Source organism: Drosophila navojoa, chromosome 3, assembly GCF_054131105.1.
Source record: "Drosophila navojoa isolate 15081-1374.11 chromosome 3, UAZ_NAV_1.0, whole genome shotgun sequence".
Taxonomy (NCBI): domain Eukaryota; kingdom Metazoa; phylum Arthropoda; class Insecta; order Diptera; family Drosophilidae; genus Drosophila; species Drosophila navojoa.
The window spans coordinates 25,844,819-25,861,305 of NC_142891.1; the positions used below are offsets into that span (position 1 = coordinate 25,844,819).

Genomic DNA, 16,487 nt, shown 5'->3' on the forward strand with positions numbered 1-16,487 from the left:
GGCCGCGTGCCAGAAACTCTACATCATCATCGGGAAACATGAGTGTGCTGTAAAATTAACATACCCAGCGAGCGAATTGCACCAAAAACAAGAGGGCGTTGCCTGTGGGCGTGGCTGTCAAATTAATGGAAATGCTATCACTGCAATAAGTATTTGCAGTTAAATTGAGTAAGCCGAAAAGGCGCCATCTACCTGCGAGTAGAGCAACTATAATGAATATAATGAAATGAAACAAAAAATTTTAATATATATGCATATAAATAGGCAATTTTTAATTTAATTGAAATTAAATATTTGATTGAAATTGCAATTGAAAAAGCCATTAGCTTCAATTTATTTTTAAATAAATAAAATAAAACTGAAAGTATATAATTTAAATTTAAATTTGCCTAAATTCAAAAAAAATTAATTTAATTTTCTTCCCAAAAATATCATTGATTTTAATTGTAGCACTACACAAAAATAACATTTCGCTGCAAATGGTTAATAATACAACTGAATGGCGCACTTTGCGGCGGACATTTCACTAAAGCTCAATCAGCCATAAAAATTAAAGCTGTCCAAGACCCAAATACAATAAAAAATACAAAAAAATTTAGAGGAAAAAGGGTTCAAGCTTTCCGGGCAATTAAATAAACACAATTTTCATATTATATTTAAACTACACGCTGGTGCCCAAAATGTCGTCCATGGGCAAGGGATTGAGTGCGATGGGTTGAGTTGCGTGGGCGCTTAACTTCCGGTCAAACACACACACACACACATACATATATATATCCTATGTACAAGTTAACACAATCGACCAGCAAAACATAAATGTTCAGATTGATCACGCGCCGTCAGCATGAATGTAGCCGTTCCCAGCGGATATTGCACAACAGCAGCAGTGGCTCCAACGCGCAACAATGTTGTTGCCCGAAGTAATGCGATGCCTCGCGTAAATATGCAATGTCAGCATAATCAGGGTTTAGGGCTAGCTTTGGATATAAGAATTTATGTCACTGTACTTTAGTTGATTTTTGATAATAAAGAACGTCGGTCGTCGCCACGGGATTATTGAAGTCTACTCATTTTGTGCAACACCGCACACTAACATCTAACACTTACAGCAAAAAAGCTTAATTGGCGCCCAACGTGGGGCGAACTCAAAAAAAAAAAAAAAAAAAAAAAAAAAAAAAAAAAAAAAAAAAAAAAAAAAAAAAAAAAAAAACGAAATTAAAACTTCGATTAAAACAAGCATTCAGTGAGATAAATACCCCACAAGTGCAAAAAAAACAGCAAGACAACTAAAACGCATAACCAAAACGAAAAAAGAAAAAAAGAAAGCAGCATTAGACGAAACAGTACGCAGCGAAGACACCCACCACGAAGCGGCTCATCAGCGAAGAAACACACAACATACAGTCTACTAACATAATATAAGAACATGTGAGTAGAGTGTTCATTGCAAAAAAAGAAATTAAGGAGTAAAAACAAATAAAATACAATTTCAACCTTTAAATATTAATTATTAATAACAAAAAACGCAGCACGCAAAATTCCCTGTCTTTACTTGCCCTATGAGTGATAGTGAAATACAAGATTTAATAACAAATTTTCGAAAAATTTACAACACAGAAAATTTAAAAATGGCTTTGAATTCAGATCAATTAAAAGCTATAGTAGAAGGCGCAGTCGCAAGCGCTTTAGCTGCTCAAAAAGATAGCTTTGATAGAAAATTAAACGAAATTGAACAACGTATAAATTCAGTACAGGTTAGCGCACCCGAGGTAGAAACTTTCAAGGAGGCAGAAATCAAAATAGGTGTTATTTGCAACGAAACCCTTGACATCATGAAGTCCCTCCCGGACTTTGAAGGAAAAAGCGAAACTTATGTATCTTGGAGAAAGGCTGCGCATATCGCATACAAGGTATATGAGAAATACGATGGTAGCTCAAAGCATTATCAAGCTTTGGGAATATTAAGAAACAAAATTAAGAACGCTGCTGATATGGTACTCTCTTCTTTCGACACTCCTCTAAATTTTAAGGCCATTATAAATCGGTTAGATTTCACGTACTCCGACAAACGACCGATATACTTAATTGAACAGGAGATGTCAACACTCCGCCAAGGAAATTTGACACTACTGCAGTACTACGAAGAGGTAGAAAAGAAACTGACTTTACTTATAAATAAGACAATCATGACCTACGACACCACCGTTGCCTCTTCGCTAAATGAGAAATATAGAGCAGACGCCCTGCGAGTATTCATCTCAGGAACCAGGAAGGCCTTAAGTGATGTCCTATTCTCAGCTAGACCAATTGATCTTCCCTCTGCATTGGCATTGGCTCAAGAAGTTGAGTCAAATCATGAACGTTATATGTTCGCCACAAATTTCGCCCGCAGTATAGAAGAAAAAGCGCAGAAGATCGAACAAAGACAGCAAGTCAGAGACAAGACTCTAGCTCAAGACCCAAAACACAACCAACCAGGAAAAAGCCCACACTACAAAAGACCAGAATTCTCACCACGACAAGAACAGGTAGAACCAATGGACGTTGACTCATCTTCTCGCTTCAGACAGGCTACGCAACACCAACAAAACGCGACCTTCTCGAAACAGACTCAGTGGCCAAATCAACAACGACGCACTCAATACGAAAACTACAATAACCAGGGACAGGCAAACAAACGACCAAACAGCGGTAGCGCACGGTTCACAGGACCGAAACAGCAAAGAGTTAACCACCTAGGAACAGAAGATACAGAATACGAGCAGGACAATAGCGAATACCAAGCGATCGCAGAAACCGAGACAGAAGACGTTGACAATGAATTGGACGAATACGACCAGGTCAATTTTTTAGGAATAAATCCCTGCTCCCGTTCATAGAGAGAACGATAGCAGGGAAAACCATAAAGTTGCTAATAGATACCGGAGCCTCAAAGAATTACGTGAGACCATTAAAAGAACTAAAAAATATTACGCCGGTAGAAAAACCCTTTCGATTAAAATCAATCCATGGCCACAACGTAGTTGACAAGAAATGCATAATGCACCTTTTTAATACCAAGACAACATTTTTCTTATTACCAAACCTCACGACATTCGATGGTATAATCGGACTTGACCTACTAAACCAAACCAACGTTTTATTAGACTTCAAAAATAAGAAACTAACAACAAACTATGGTTCTGAGACCATTAACTTTCTAAAATGCCCAGCCGTAAATTTCACAAGTGTCAAAGAAATAGAAGCCCCTCAGGCTATAACAACGGAATTTCAAACAATGCTCAAAGCCCGAGCAGGAGTATTTGCGGAACCAAATGAAGCGCTTCCGTATAATACAAATGTCATTGCAACTATTAGAACAGAGGACGAGAATCCCATTTATTCAAAATTATATCCATACCCAATGGGCGTATCAGAATTCGTAAACACAGAAACTCAAGATCTGTTAGAAAACGGTATAATACGTCCGTCCCAGTCACCATACAACAACCCCGTGTGGGTTGTAGATAAAAAAGGTACCGACGAGCAGGGAAGAAAAAAGAAACGTTTAGTTATAGACTTCAGAAAACTAAACAAAAAGACAATAGATGACAAATACCCCATTCCCAATATAGCCTCCATTTTATCCAACTTAGGCACAGCAAAGTACTTTACAACACTAGATTTAAAATCCGGATTCCACCAGATTTTACTTGCCGAAAAAGATAGAGAAAAAACAGCCTTTTCTGTAGGAAGCGGAAAGTATGAGTTCTGCAGGCTCCCTTTTGGCTTGAAAAATGCACCTAGTATTTTTCAGAGAGCCATTGACGATGTGCTCAGAGAGCAAATTGGAAAATCTTGTTATGTTTACGTAGACGACGTAATCATTTTTTCTGAAAATATGGAAAGCCATGTCAAGCATATCGCCTGGGTCCTAGATAAACTATACGAGGCCAACATGAGAGTTTCACCAGAAAAGTCGCACTTTTTCAAAGAAAGTGTAGAATACCTAGGTTTCGTAGTCTCAAGTAATGGTATAAAGACATGTCCAAGTAAAGTTGAAGCGATTCGTAACTATGAAGTACCAACAACTTTGTTTAACGTCAGATCATTCCTTGGGTTGGCAAGCTACTATAGGTGTTTCATCAAGGACTTCGCGTCTATAGCAAAACCTATAAGCGACATCTTAAAAGGCCAAAATGGCAAAGTGAGCGCCGGACAATCCAAAAAAATTCCAGTAAAATTTGACGAGAGTCAACATGCGGCATTCGAGAAGCTAAAAGAGGTTCTTGCATCCGAAAATGTAATGTTGCTCTACCCTGACTACAAGAAGCCGTTTGATTTAACAACGGACGCTTCATCCTCTGGTCTTGGGGCAGTTCTGTCACAAGGTGGAAAACCAATCACCATGATATCAAGAACATTAAAGGATAGAGAGCTTATCTTTGCAACAAATGAGAGGGAACTACTTGCAATAGTTTGGGCTTTAAAAAACCTCCGAAATTATCTATATGGGGTAAAAAATTTAAATATCTTTACGGACCATCAGCCTCTGACGTTTGCAGTATCCGACCGAAACCCGAACGCAAAAATCAGGCGTTGGAAAGCTTTTATAGATGAATATAACGCAAACATCTATTACAAGCCAGGGAAGGAGAACTACGTTGCGGACGCACTGTCACGGCATAATATTCATGCCCTAGAGGACGATGTACAGTCAGACAGAGCCACAATTCACAGCGAAATATCGCTCACATACACCATAGACACAACAGACAAACCAATCAACTGTTTCCAAAACCAAATTATAATAGAAGAAAATAATATAGCCTCTGATCGTACAGTTATCCTATTTGGTAAGAAAATCCGACATACAATTCATTTCTCAAACAGAGACTCGTTAATCAAAAGAGTTTGCGATGTAGTCAAAAAAGATGTCGTAAATGCAATCCATTGCGAGTTACCAATATTAGCATTCATACAACATAAACTAATAGAAACTTTTCCAACAACAACATTTCGATATACAAAGTACATAGTAAATGACATTTTTGATAAAAACGAACAGAAAGAAATAATTGCAACAGAACACAATCGGGCTCACAGAGCAGCCCAAGAAAATGTGAAGCAGATTTTACAAGACTATTTTTTTCCGAAAATGACAAAATTAACGAACGAAGTTGTTTCAAATTGTAAAATTTGTAAAACAGCTAAGTACAATCGTCACCCACAAAAACAAATACTTGGAGAAACACCCATACCTTCCTATGTGGGCGAAATACTACACATAGACATATACTCAACCAATAAAAAATACTTCCTTACGTGCATAGATAAATTTTCAAAATTTGCAATTGTTCAACCCATCGCTTCAAGGACAATAATTGACATACAATCAGCAATTTTACAACTTGTAAATTTTTACCGGCATACCAAGACGATCTATTGCGATAACGAGCCCTCCATAAAGTCCGAAACAATAAAATCTCTGCTAAACAATCAATATAACATTCAAATCGTAAATGCCCCACCACTCCATAGTACATCAAACGGACAAGTCGAGAGATTCCATAGCACCCTCGGTGACATTGCAAGATGCCTAACAGCTCAAAGAAAAATTACTGACACTGTTGAAACGATACTTCAAGCAACTATCGAATATAACAATACAATTCACTCAGTAACGGACAAACGACCAATCGATATAATCCACTCATCCTCCCCAGAACTCGAAATAGAGATAGGAAATAAAATTCAAAAGGCACAACAACTCCTAACAAATAGAGTAAACGAAACAAGACACAATAGACAATTCCAAATAGGCGACACAGTTTTGGAAAAAACAAACAGACGCTTAGGGAACAAACTGACACCACTATACAACGAAGGCAAAATTGACGCAGACTTGGGGACAACAGTCTTAATAAAAGGGAGGGTGGTCCACAAGGACAATCTAAGATAGGCAAAACATTAAATTCCCTTTTTTATCTTTTTAGGATTTGGACTATACTTCTTTTTGCTACAACGATAACAGCGAAATTGACTGACTATACTAACATGGACTACATACCGATCTTGGACGGATACGTAACCATTTGGACGGATTTCCAATACTTGAAGCACTCAACCAACCTTACCCTATACTCAGAAATAGTAAAAAATACGAAAGAATTAGCAAACCATTTCCCCCGATCACATATGAGAATGTTATTAGACGCAGACATACAACATATAGAAACATTAATAGCTACAGTAAATGTCCACCATAGACATGCTAGGAGTATCAATATGCTAGGCACCGTTCTAAAGGTCGTAGCTGGCACGCCAGACCATGATGATTTCGAGAAACTAAAATTTACACAGAATGAACTTGTAGAGTCAGAAAATAGGCAGATAACCATAAACACAAAAATGCAGGAACAAATTAATAAGCTAACTGACACCGTAAACCTCCTAGTAAAAAACACAAAAGTAAAACAAGTAGACACAGAGCATTTATATGAAACGCTGCTAACAAGAAATAGAATAATTATCTCAGAGTTAAAAACCTTAATACTATCAGTAACACTTGCAAAGGTTGGAATTGTAAACCCCTCCATTTTGGATTCCACTGATTTAAAAAACATTGTTAATGAACACTCTATAAATATCACTATTACTGACTTAATGGAAGTATCTCAAATTAAAGTTTTGTTAAGCGAAAATTTTCTACATTTCATTATAAGATATCCTAAGCCTAGCATAGTATGTAAAAAATTAACCGTATACCCTGTCCAACACAACGGCATCATAATAAATTTCGCCGAAGACTACAATTTAGCTGACTGTGGAAATCATGTAATATCAATAGGAAATTGTAGTACAGCCCTCACAATAACGTTCTGCAAGAAGTCACCCTACACAACATGCGCTCAACAGCTACACTCAGGGGACACCGCACATTGTTCAACTCGGCCCAGCCACCTCGAACCTCTAACCATAGTCGACGATGGAGTAATCATCATCAACGACGGAGCAGCTACAGTCAACGAGCAGATGGTAAAAGGGACGTTCCTCCTTACCTTTGACGACAAGATAAAGGTAAACAACACCGTATACCAAAACCAAAAAACTACGTGAGGAAATCCCCGGGACCAGCGGTATCTGCGCTTTTAAATATAACAGACCACCAAGAGATACCAAGCCTGCCATACCTGCAGAAGATAAGCATAAAAAATCTGCGGGATATTGCTCAACTAGAGGAAGGGCTAGTAAGAAGGCCAATAGTATCTGGGCTAACCGTGGCCATCCTTTTACTCTCCTGCTACGCTTCGATGAAACTCTATCAAAGACATCAGAGGAACAAACGTCAACGTGATCTTCAAACATTAATTAACAGTTTCAAGAAAGCCGAGGACGTCATTCATCTAAGTGGGGGAGGAGTTAACACAATCGACCAGCAAAACATAAATGTTCAGATTGATCACGCGCCGTCAGCATGAATGTAGCCGTTCCCAGCGGATATTGCACAACAGCAGCAGTGGCTCCAACGCGCAACAATGTTGTTGCCCGAAGTAATGCGATGCCTCGCGTAAATATGCAATGTCAGCATAATCAGGGTTTAGGGCTAGCTTTGGATATAAGAATTTATGTCACTGTACTTTAGTTGATTTTTGATAATAAAGAACGTCGGTCGTCGCCACGGGATTATTGAAGTCTACTCATTTTGTGCAACACCGCACACTAACATCTAACACTTACAGCAAAAAAGCGTAATTTACACACACTTGAACTGCTCAACTTTGGCCCTCGAAGCGAGACGATGGCAGCACGTCCGGCTGTAAAGTGTGAAAAAAGCCGACGAAATGTTGTTATCTAAATGCTCGAGGAGCCTTTGAACCGAAAGGATAATACAGGGATATTCGGACGTCAGAGCCCAAAAGACAAAAGGCACACGCTCAATGCGCTTATTAGAATCCCTTTAAGATTGTAACAACTGCCCCCGGTGCGCCGGCCCGTCCGGCTGGCTGCCAACGCTCCAGCTCAGTGTTTGCGAAATCAATTAAGTCGCAGACTTCCTTGAGGATAATTGCTTTCGGAAAGCGAACTGCCGCCGGCTCAAAACTTTCAGCAATAAACTTCGGCTTCAATAACGAGCTAAGCGAAGCGTTAAGGCCTAATGCCAATGGGATTTTTCGTCTCAATTTTTGGCTCCTTTCTCTCTTGTGCCCTTTTCTTACTGCCCGTGCCCCAACAGAGAAGTATGCAAATAATGAAATTAAGTGTGCAGCACTCTCAGGCATATGAACTATGTGAACTGCGTCAGTTTTATTCTTAAAATATTAAACGTGTTTCAACATATTTTAAAATATTTTTTGTATTTCATTTAAATTGTTTTTCTCACTATACTATTTCGTAAGTAAATTGTCAGTAAGTAAATAAAATTGTAAAAATAAAAAATAAGTAATACTAATAGTAATACTAAATGTATGTAGATGATATATAGATATAGACAACTTTTTTTTTATTTAAAAAAAAAAATGTTTTTTTTTGTAGAAAATAGTATAATCGTAATTAAGTTAAATTAAAAGTTTTATATTTATACATTTTATATACTTTTGTGTAGTGTATACAATCGACGGCAATGAAATTTAGGTTACCCTTTTTTTTCAGCATGAATTCAAATGAAATGCGTCGAAAAATACTTTTGGCCCGAAATTGTGAAAGTTTAACAAGTTAGTTAATTAATTCGCATGTTCCAATGGGATTTTCGGTGCTAGCGACCGACTTTTAAGTCGAGAGCTAAGTGATTTGTTAATTTGCAATAATAATATGGTAAAAGTTGCGCATACGCCGTGTGGCCGCGCGACAATTAACGCTAATGAATGGCAGGGGCGAGCAGAGGCAGGCAGAACAGACATTTGATTTCTGTTTGCCAGCTATTAGCGGTAATTGTAGACTTTCAAAAGCGATTCAGTTGAGTGAAATTAGCATGCCCATTGGGCATAATTTTCCAAAAGAAAGCAAGCGACACGAGCACAAACATGGACACTCACACGCATACATCCATGGCTAAAGAGGCGTGGCAGGCAGTCAACATGTATAAGCGCAGACATAGACGCAGACACAAACACATTCTGATTGGGCCGGGGGGGAGGACAACACCCACGTGTTTACAAGCGTTAAGCGGAGCACCATTAAATGTTATGGCCGGGCCGGAGAACATGGCCATTGGCCAACCAGGTGATAAAGTGTCGAATGTGGCGTGGCACCAAAAGTGACCAAGGCACTGCCCACCCACATACCCAAACACACACAACTTGCCCCAGGCGATGGCAAAGCAGGACAAAGTTTTTCATGCCACATTGCTTACGGTTCTTGGCGTCAAAAACGTTCAAATAGGTGTAAAAGTTAGGATCTGCCACTTAACCTAACCCAAGCTAACTCTGATCCAGTTTGAACTCTTAGCTTAAGCAATTTTTAGGTGCAAATTGAAAACAACTTACGAGCAGCCATCATGGTTTTATTTTACAACATCATGAGTCAAGATTGCCATCGACTTACCTGAAAGAGAGTTCGAGAGAAATTATTTTAATAAAATTTTAAGACTAAAATTTTAACTATTTCATAACTTTGATATCAATACAATTTTTAATATTTAAAGAGTACATGTATAAATAATTTTCTAGCCGGCCGTGCCTGACTAGCTGATACTCTCTGCATCCAGCTGACATGAGCCTCTACAGGATTTCATTATGGCCTGCTTCATTCCAATGAATTTTTAATTTTTATTTTATTGCAAACTTTTTAATTTGAATGGATTTTATATTTAGTATGCATATTATATCTTTATATATTTTTAATTTGCATTGAAGTAAGTAAATATTTATTTTTCATTAATTTGATTTGATTAAAGATTTATTTCATTAATTTTTTTATTAAATTAGATTTTACATTTTGTAAATGCATATTTTACGTTCTTTTTTTTTATTAATAATTCATTGAAATTTTGTTAACTTTTACTCATTTACCAATTTACCAATAAAATTTTTGTTATGTATTTCTCTTTAACTTGCCCAATGGATTAAGTGAAAACTTTCTTAAGAGAAAAGAAATTTTCAGATTGTATTTAACGATTTTCAAACTGATTTCATGGATGCTATTTTAATATATGGTGTTTGATAAGGGTCTCATTAGCCATGACTTGGTCCTTTTGAACTTTATACAGCTTTTAGGTTCTTTCATTTAAGTTGCGTGTCAATTTGTACTTTTTTTTTACAGTATTTCTCACATACATATTTACATTAAAAGACGACATATTTAGTATGAGATGCCGTTAGAGACCTCCACTTCCGAGTTCCTCTCAATGCGAATGCTCGAGGCTTCTGGCCTTACCACAGCCACAAGCCGCAAGTGTAGCTTAGAGCTAATGTAGTTTATGTGTGGGGGATTGGCGTGGCTGTGGGCGCAGTTGTGTATATTGTGGGTGTAACAATCGAGAGGTGAATAATATAAATGATGGCTAACCGCCAAGTGGCCAATGGGCGGGGGAGGGGCGCAATTAAAAAAGGCCAGGAGTGGAAAACAATGGCTTTCAGTGCCTGAGCTTTGTGGCCTTTTGGCCTATTGAGTCATTAATTTTGGAATTGCAATGTCAGTCGGGTGGATCGGAGCAGTGGGAGTAGCCCAGTGGATTGCTCACATCCACATCGATTAGTGTCTGGGTGGCATTGTGCGCCAGTGACAGCCTGACAGTCCTCTGTCCACCTCTATTATTTTCAACTTAACAATTGGCCGGGACACGGCCACGCCCACAACTTAAACGGCAAAAGGGCGACAAGTACACAAGCACACACACACACAGACAGCATAAAAACTGCACAAATTCCGACCTACAAGTTGCTTCCTTCCGCTGAATGGGGCCTCCCACTCCCTCTCGCCGTCTCTCCCCTTCTCTGTCTCTTTCTCTCCCTGCCCTTCTCGTCTCCTTGCTGAAGCTTTGTTTAGCGTCTGGTCGCTACACGCTTGCCCACGTAATATCCTTAATGTCTCGCCCTGGCGTACCGTGTGTCCAGCGGAAATGACAACGACAGTGCCAATTACATTGTTGCATGACACAAATAGTGTTGGCCAACAGCAACAACAGCAACAACACCAACGTTGATGGCTACAACAAGCATAATACAAAAATAATATTTGCTGGCATTGTCCAACAGTTGTCGTAGTAAAAATTACTAAAACCGAAAAAGGAAGAGAGGAAACAAAACTATAGCAGAGCAGAAGGTAAAAATTAATTGATGTCAAGTCGTAAAAAATGCGATAACATTTAATTGCTCGCTAAATGAATGCCCTCTTATAGGGCTTACGTAGCTTAAAAATAGACTACAAATTCAATAAGAATAATATTCGCGAATGAGTTAGCACATTACCAAATAAAGTGAGTTTGAAAATGTTTGAGTGCATGAGAAGAAACCACAAAATACAAGAAGCAAAGAGAATATTAAAAGTACTTTGAAATAAAAAATGTACAAATAGAAAAGAAAACAGATAAAAGAGAAAAAACTAAATTTGATATACATATTAAAAAAAGATCATAACTTATTTTATTTTAAAATTAATTGGCTTTGTTTTTAATATATATATCAACTTTTTTTGTCTCTTTTTGAATATTATTATTAATTAATTTATTACTATTATTAGTTCTTATTTTTTGTCATTTTTTGTAAAAAGCTATAAACAAAATATTTTAATAAAATATACTCACTTTTTTACTGTTTATAAAGAATAGAATTTAATCAATTTAAACTAAATTATTGTTTGTACATTTATTTCATGAACATAGGAATGCTATGCAAGGCAAGCTAACTTCTTGAAGGAAAGGGCATTCAATGAGCGCATACTTTTTTGTCAATCGGATGGAACTTACTGCACTGCCACATCGTTTGTCGTTTGTCCTTTGCCCTATACATATATGTATATACACCCAAACACAAACACATAGACATATACACACACATATATGGAAGCACAAGACTAATTGCTTCAAATTAGCGCCTTTATGCTCAGCCTGGTTGCTCTGTCCCTTGGCCATGGCCAACTAAGCACTTGCTGACCATTGACCATGTGCCTTGGTCTTGGACCACGTCTCGGCCTCCTCGTTGCGTGTGCAGGCCAATTATATCATAGGGCCACTGCATGCACACACAATATACAATATGGATGGCCAGGCGAGTGTCTCTGGCGCCAGTTTTGTAGCCACAGTCAAATCGAATGCCAGTTGTCGCACTTTAAGTTTGCGTGCCAAGAAACAAATGTTTATACGATTTTCAAGATCAGAATGCCGATTAGAATTATACTTCAGTTAAGATATTAGATATCAAGTTGAGAATGCATTTTCCTATTTCTTTGGAATTGACAGCGAAAATCTCGGTATCTCAAGGGAATGTAAGATTATAATATTAATTGAATATAAAAATTATAAATAATATTAAATATATAAAATATATGTGTATAAATATATCTCATGATAAAGGGATAATAAGATTATAATATAAATTAAATATGAAAATCATAAATAAATTGAAAATATTTATATAATATATATCGCAAGTTAACGCGATATTAAAATGATAATATAAATTAAATATGAGAATAATAATTAAAATTATAATATGTTGTGGAATAATCTCGAAAAAACTCATCATCATCATCAAGTGAGCTTTTTACCTAATTGTCTCTAGAATAAGAAACCGAATGTTCTGGATTATGTACATGCATACGTAAACATAGAAGCATAAGGAGACATCCAAAACATTCGATGCGTAATAGAAATAAGTATATAAGCATGCTGTAAATCGAGCCAGTAGTCAGCCTGTAAGTTCATTGTGCAAGATCAATGTCAGTGTGTCGGCTCGGTCAGTTCAAATCGTCGCGGTACGTGAAGTAGTGTACTTGTTACTGAATATTTTTGTTGTGTTAAATAAACTTATTGCGTTGCACCTACATTTACCGTGTCTCATTTAAAAGATAACCCTCAACATAATATAATATAAAAAAATATGAAAATGAAAATAAATAAAATTATAATATAATATAAATTAAACATGAAAATCATAAAAAAAATTTAAGAAATTTGTAACTATATATATAATTATTTACAATTTATTGAGTTCAAATATTAACTTAATAGATGAAATTTTATTTTTAAATTTAAAAATATGTTTTTTGCAATCTTAAGAATATAAATATATATATATATTTTTTTTTCAATTTAATTTGTTATATTCTGTTACATATCAGCCCCTAAAATGCATTATAAATTAATTTTAAGAGATGAACAATTTTTTGTAGCTCTCAAAATTTTTTAAAGTTTCTATTGCAGGCTGACTAGAAATTAACGACATTTTTTTGCACAACCTCAAGCTCAATCATTGCTAGCTTTGGCAATTATTTATTATATTTAACTGTCTGAAATTTATTCGCTGCTAATTAAATTGTCGTTATGTTCAGCTGCAGCAGGCCAAGAAATCAAAGTTATTCAGTTAAGCCCAGCCAAGGCTATAAATCAAAAGTTTTGCCAATAAGCAAAAAAAAAGTACAACGATGAATTTGTTACGAATTCGAATGCGAGGAGCAGGAAGCTCTTGTTGCCCCGTGGCAGCAACAACAATTTATGCCACTTAAACTTAACACCTCGCTGATTGCCTGACGAAGCGTGGCAAATCGTTTATTTGAATTATATTAATTTTCTCGCTGTTTTTTGCGCCTAGCGAAAATTTTTTAAAATTTTTTGTAGATGTATTTGCTGCGCTTGTTTGCATTTTGCGATTTGTAATTGCTGTTGTTGTCGTTCTTTTTTTTTCTCTTTAGTTGGACAACATGGAGACGACAATTTTGTGTCGCTGTGTTGTCAGGACAACAACTTGGGGGAAAAAACCAGAATGAAAATAAATAAAACTGGACGCGTAATAATAAATGAGAAGTGGAAAAGTTTAGCAGCCAACGTGCTTATTGTCAAGCTCTCGGCCAGGCCATAAAAAACAAACTTCAATAGCAATAAGGCGACAAAAACGACGACAACAACAGCAACAACAATCACAAACAGCCCAAAAGCACAACGGGCAAAAAAAAACAAAAAAAGTTCAAGGCACTGACTTTATAGCTGCAATAATGCCTGAGAGGCAACGCTGCGGGGGCGTCTGGCTGTGCCAAGGTGAGCCCAGCTCGCCCAGCAAAAACAAAGCGAAGCCGCGCTGCAGCTGAACAAAGAGAGAGAGAGGGGGAGAGAGAGAGGGAGGGCAGGTAGGCTGGCTGGGGGCATGTCGCGGGTCACCTAACGTGTTGAGGCACTTTGCCCAGCTAACGAAATGTAACAAAGTGCCGCAGCACAGTCTGCTCCATTGTCCACCGTACAGTTGAGCCGCCGTCCGCATCCGCATCCGCATCCGCATCCGTATCCGCATCCGTGGCCGTGTCGCTAACGGGCCAGGTTTGTTATGTGGCTTATGCCGGAAATTTGTATTTAGACCCTAGAGTTGTTGTTTTTCTTTTTCCTTCTTTATATTTTTTCATTTTTTGCGGCTGTTTTGTTGCCAAAACGTCTGCGCCCTAGGTCTGTTTCAGTTTTCGTCAGGAGCTAGAGCGATATGGCTTACGTTGTAAGTTTAACACCAGAAGTTAAATAATCACTGATTTATTTTGTAATTTAACTCAATAAATAACATTAATAGCTAATGTGATTTATAGTATTCTATTATAGATCAACATACAATAATACTTGTGCATTTATTTATTATTTACATAAATTTCGTCAACGCACTATATGCACTGCTTAAAAGAACTACAGTTTTAATCTAGAATCTATTAGCTTGGGCCCACAATTAAACTCATCTAATATTTATGTGATCATTAGAGCGCGGCACACTGGACATGCTGTCCAGTGAATATGCTTATCAATTATTTTACTTTTTGAATCAAAGTCATCTCACCTACGGCTTAGACTAAGCCTAATCTGTTTTGTATTATCAAAGGTAAAATACGAGGTATTCTATTGATCAGTTCGAAATAAATTCAATTGTGAAACAGTTCAAAATGGAAATATATCTCAAGCTCATCATCTTAATATCATTCAGTGTGACCTTTGTGACAATGGAAAGATTAGTAAGTATTTTCACTTATATATTAATTAGATATAAATATATCATAGTATATACCATAGGAATGCCAGGCCAATAGAGAACTAGATGCACAGTGTGGAAAATACTGCTATCAGATTGTGAAGCCCCTTCTTGCACACGCCTCATCCGTGTTCTCAAAAGAGAAATCTCTATCAGAATTACAATCGAAAATGGATAGAGATACCCAGAGTATAATAGATCTACAGAAAACAATTGAACTAAAAGATAAAGAATTGGCTGCAAAGGTTGAATTAATTGAATCCAAAGATAAGCAATTCGCTTCTCAGATTGAATCGAAAGATAAGCAATTGGCTTCTCAGCTTGAATTGATTGAATCAAAAGATAAGCAATTGGCTTCTCAGCTTGAATTGATTGAATCAAAAGATAAGCAATTGGCTCTTCAGACTGAGCTAATCGACACATATAGAAGAACAAGAGATACTACTATTATTGAAAGAGATGACGAAATATTGAAATTAAAATCTCTGATAGAGGAAAAAAATCACAAATTATCTGACTTAGGAAATGAATCAGCTGCAAATGCTGCGAAAATTAAAGATCTTCAATCGAAGCAAACAGAATATATGGAATATATGAAAAAGTTAGAGGAACCTAACTGCCAAGGTAAATCCAATACATCTGCAATGATATTACCCAACATCGGGCCATTCCTCGTACCCTGCGACTCTAAGCTTGTGGGATCTGGTTGGATCGTGATTCAGCGTACAATTGATGGAACTGAAGACTTTGATCGCAACTGGGAGGAATACAAGAGAGGATTTGGGAACATGGAACATGAGTATTTCATGGGATTGGAGAAGATCCATTTAATTACACAATCGCAGCCGCATGAGTTATATATTCACTTGGAGGACTTTAATAACGAAACCCTATATGCCCGGTACAGCCATTTCCTCATTGGCAGCGAAGAAGAGTCGTACGAGCTTAAGAAGCTTGGTGATTATTCTGGGAATGCTGACAATGTCTTAGAATATCATAAAAACATGAAATTCTCAACAAAAGATCGGGATAACGATTTATCTGACAGGAGCTGTGCAGCACGTTTTAAGTCTGGCTGGTGGTTTAGGAGCTGCTATACGTGGTAAAAACAAAAAGCAAAACACTTGAAGCTTATGCCCTATTGATTTTTCGACAATTTCAGTAATTTAAATGGACGACAAACATCCAAAGCTGTTGGACGACATAAACTGCCCAGATTATGGCCCGGATGGCCACTAAAATCCACACAAATGATGATCAGGCGAATGTGTGCCTAACTGAATGCTTTCATATTTTTTATGACATTTTAATTGTCCTTATTAATAAGCAAGTAATGAATCCTTTGAGCCAATT

The 16,487-nt window shown here is 37.1% G+C and overlaps 2 protein-coding genes and 1 long non-coding RNA gene across 6 annotated transcripts in view; 2 read left to right on the forward strand and 1 right to left on the reverse strand.

Moving 5' to 3' along the window:
* Positions 1 to 16,487, reverse strand: part of DIP-kappa (Dpr-interacting protein kappa) — a 200,391-nt gene that overhangs the window by 165,030 nt on the left and 18,874 nt on the right. The window lies entirely within an intron of this gene.
* Positions 757 to 7,665, forward strand: LOC149091935 (uncharacterized). The gene is made up of 2 exons (XR_016196355.1): positions 757 to 1,428; positions 5,976 to 7,665. It is a non-coding gene; the product is annotated as an uncharacterized LOC149091935 (long non-coding RNA).
* LOC149091936 (fibrinogen-like protein 1) lies at positions 15,003 to 16,475 on the forward strand. Its single transcript, XM_089257273.1, has 3 exons — positions 15,003 to 15,117; positions 15,176 to 16,236; positions 16,297 to 16,475. Exons 1-3 carry the CDS (start codon positions 15,049 to 15,051, stop codon positions 16,409 to 16,411), a joined length of 1,245 nt encoding a protein of 414 aa, XP_089113399.1. The 5' UTR covers positions 15,003 to 15,048; the 3' UTR covers positions 16,412 to 16,475.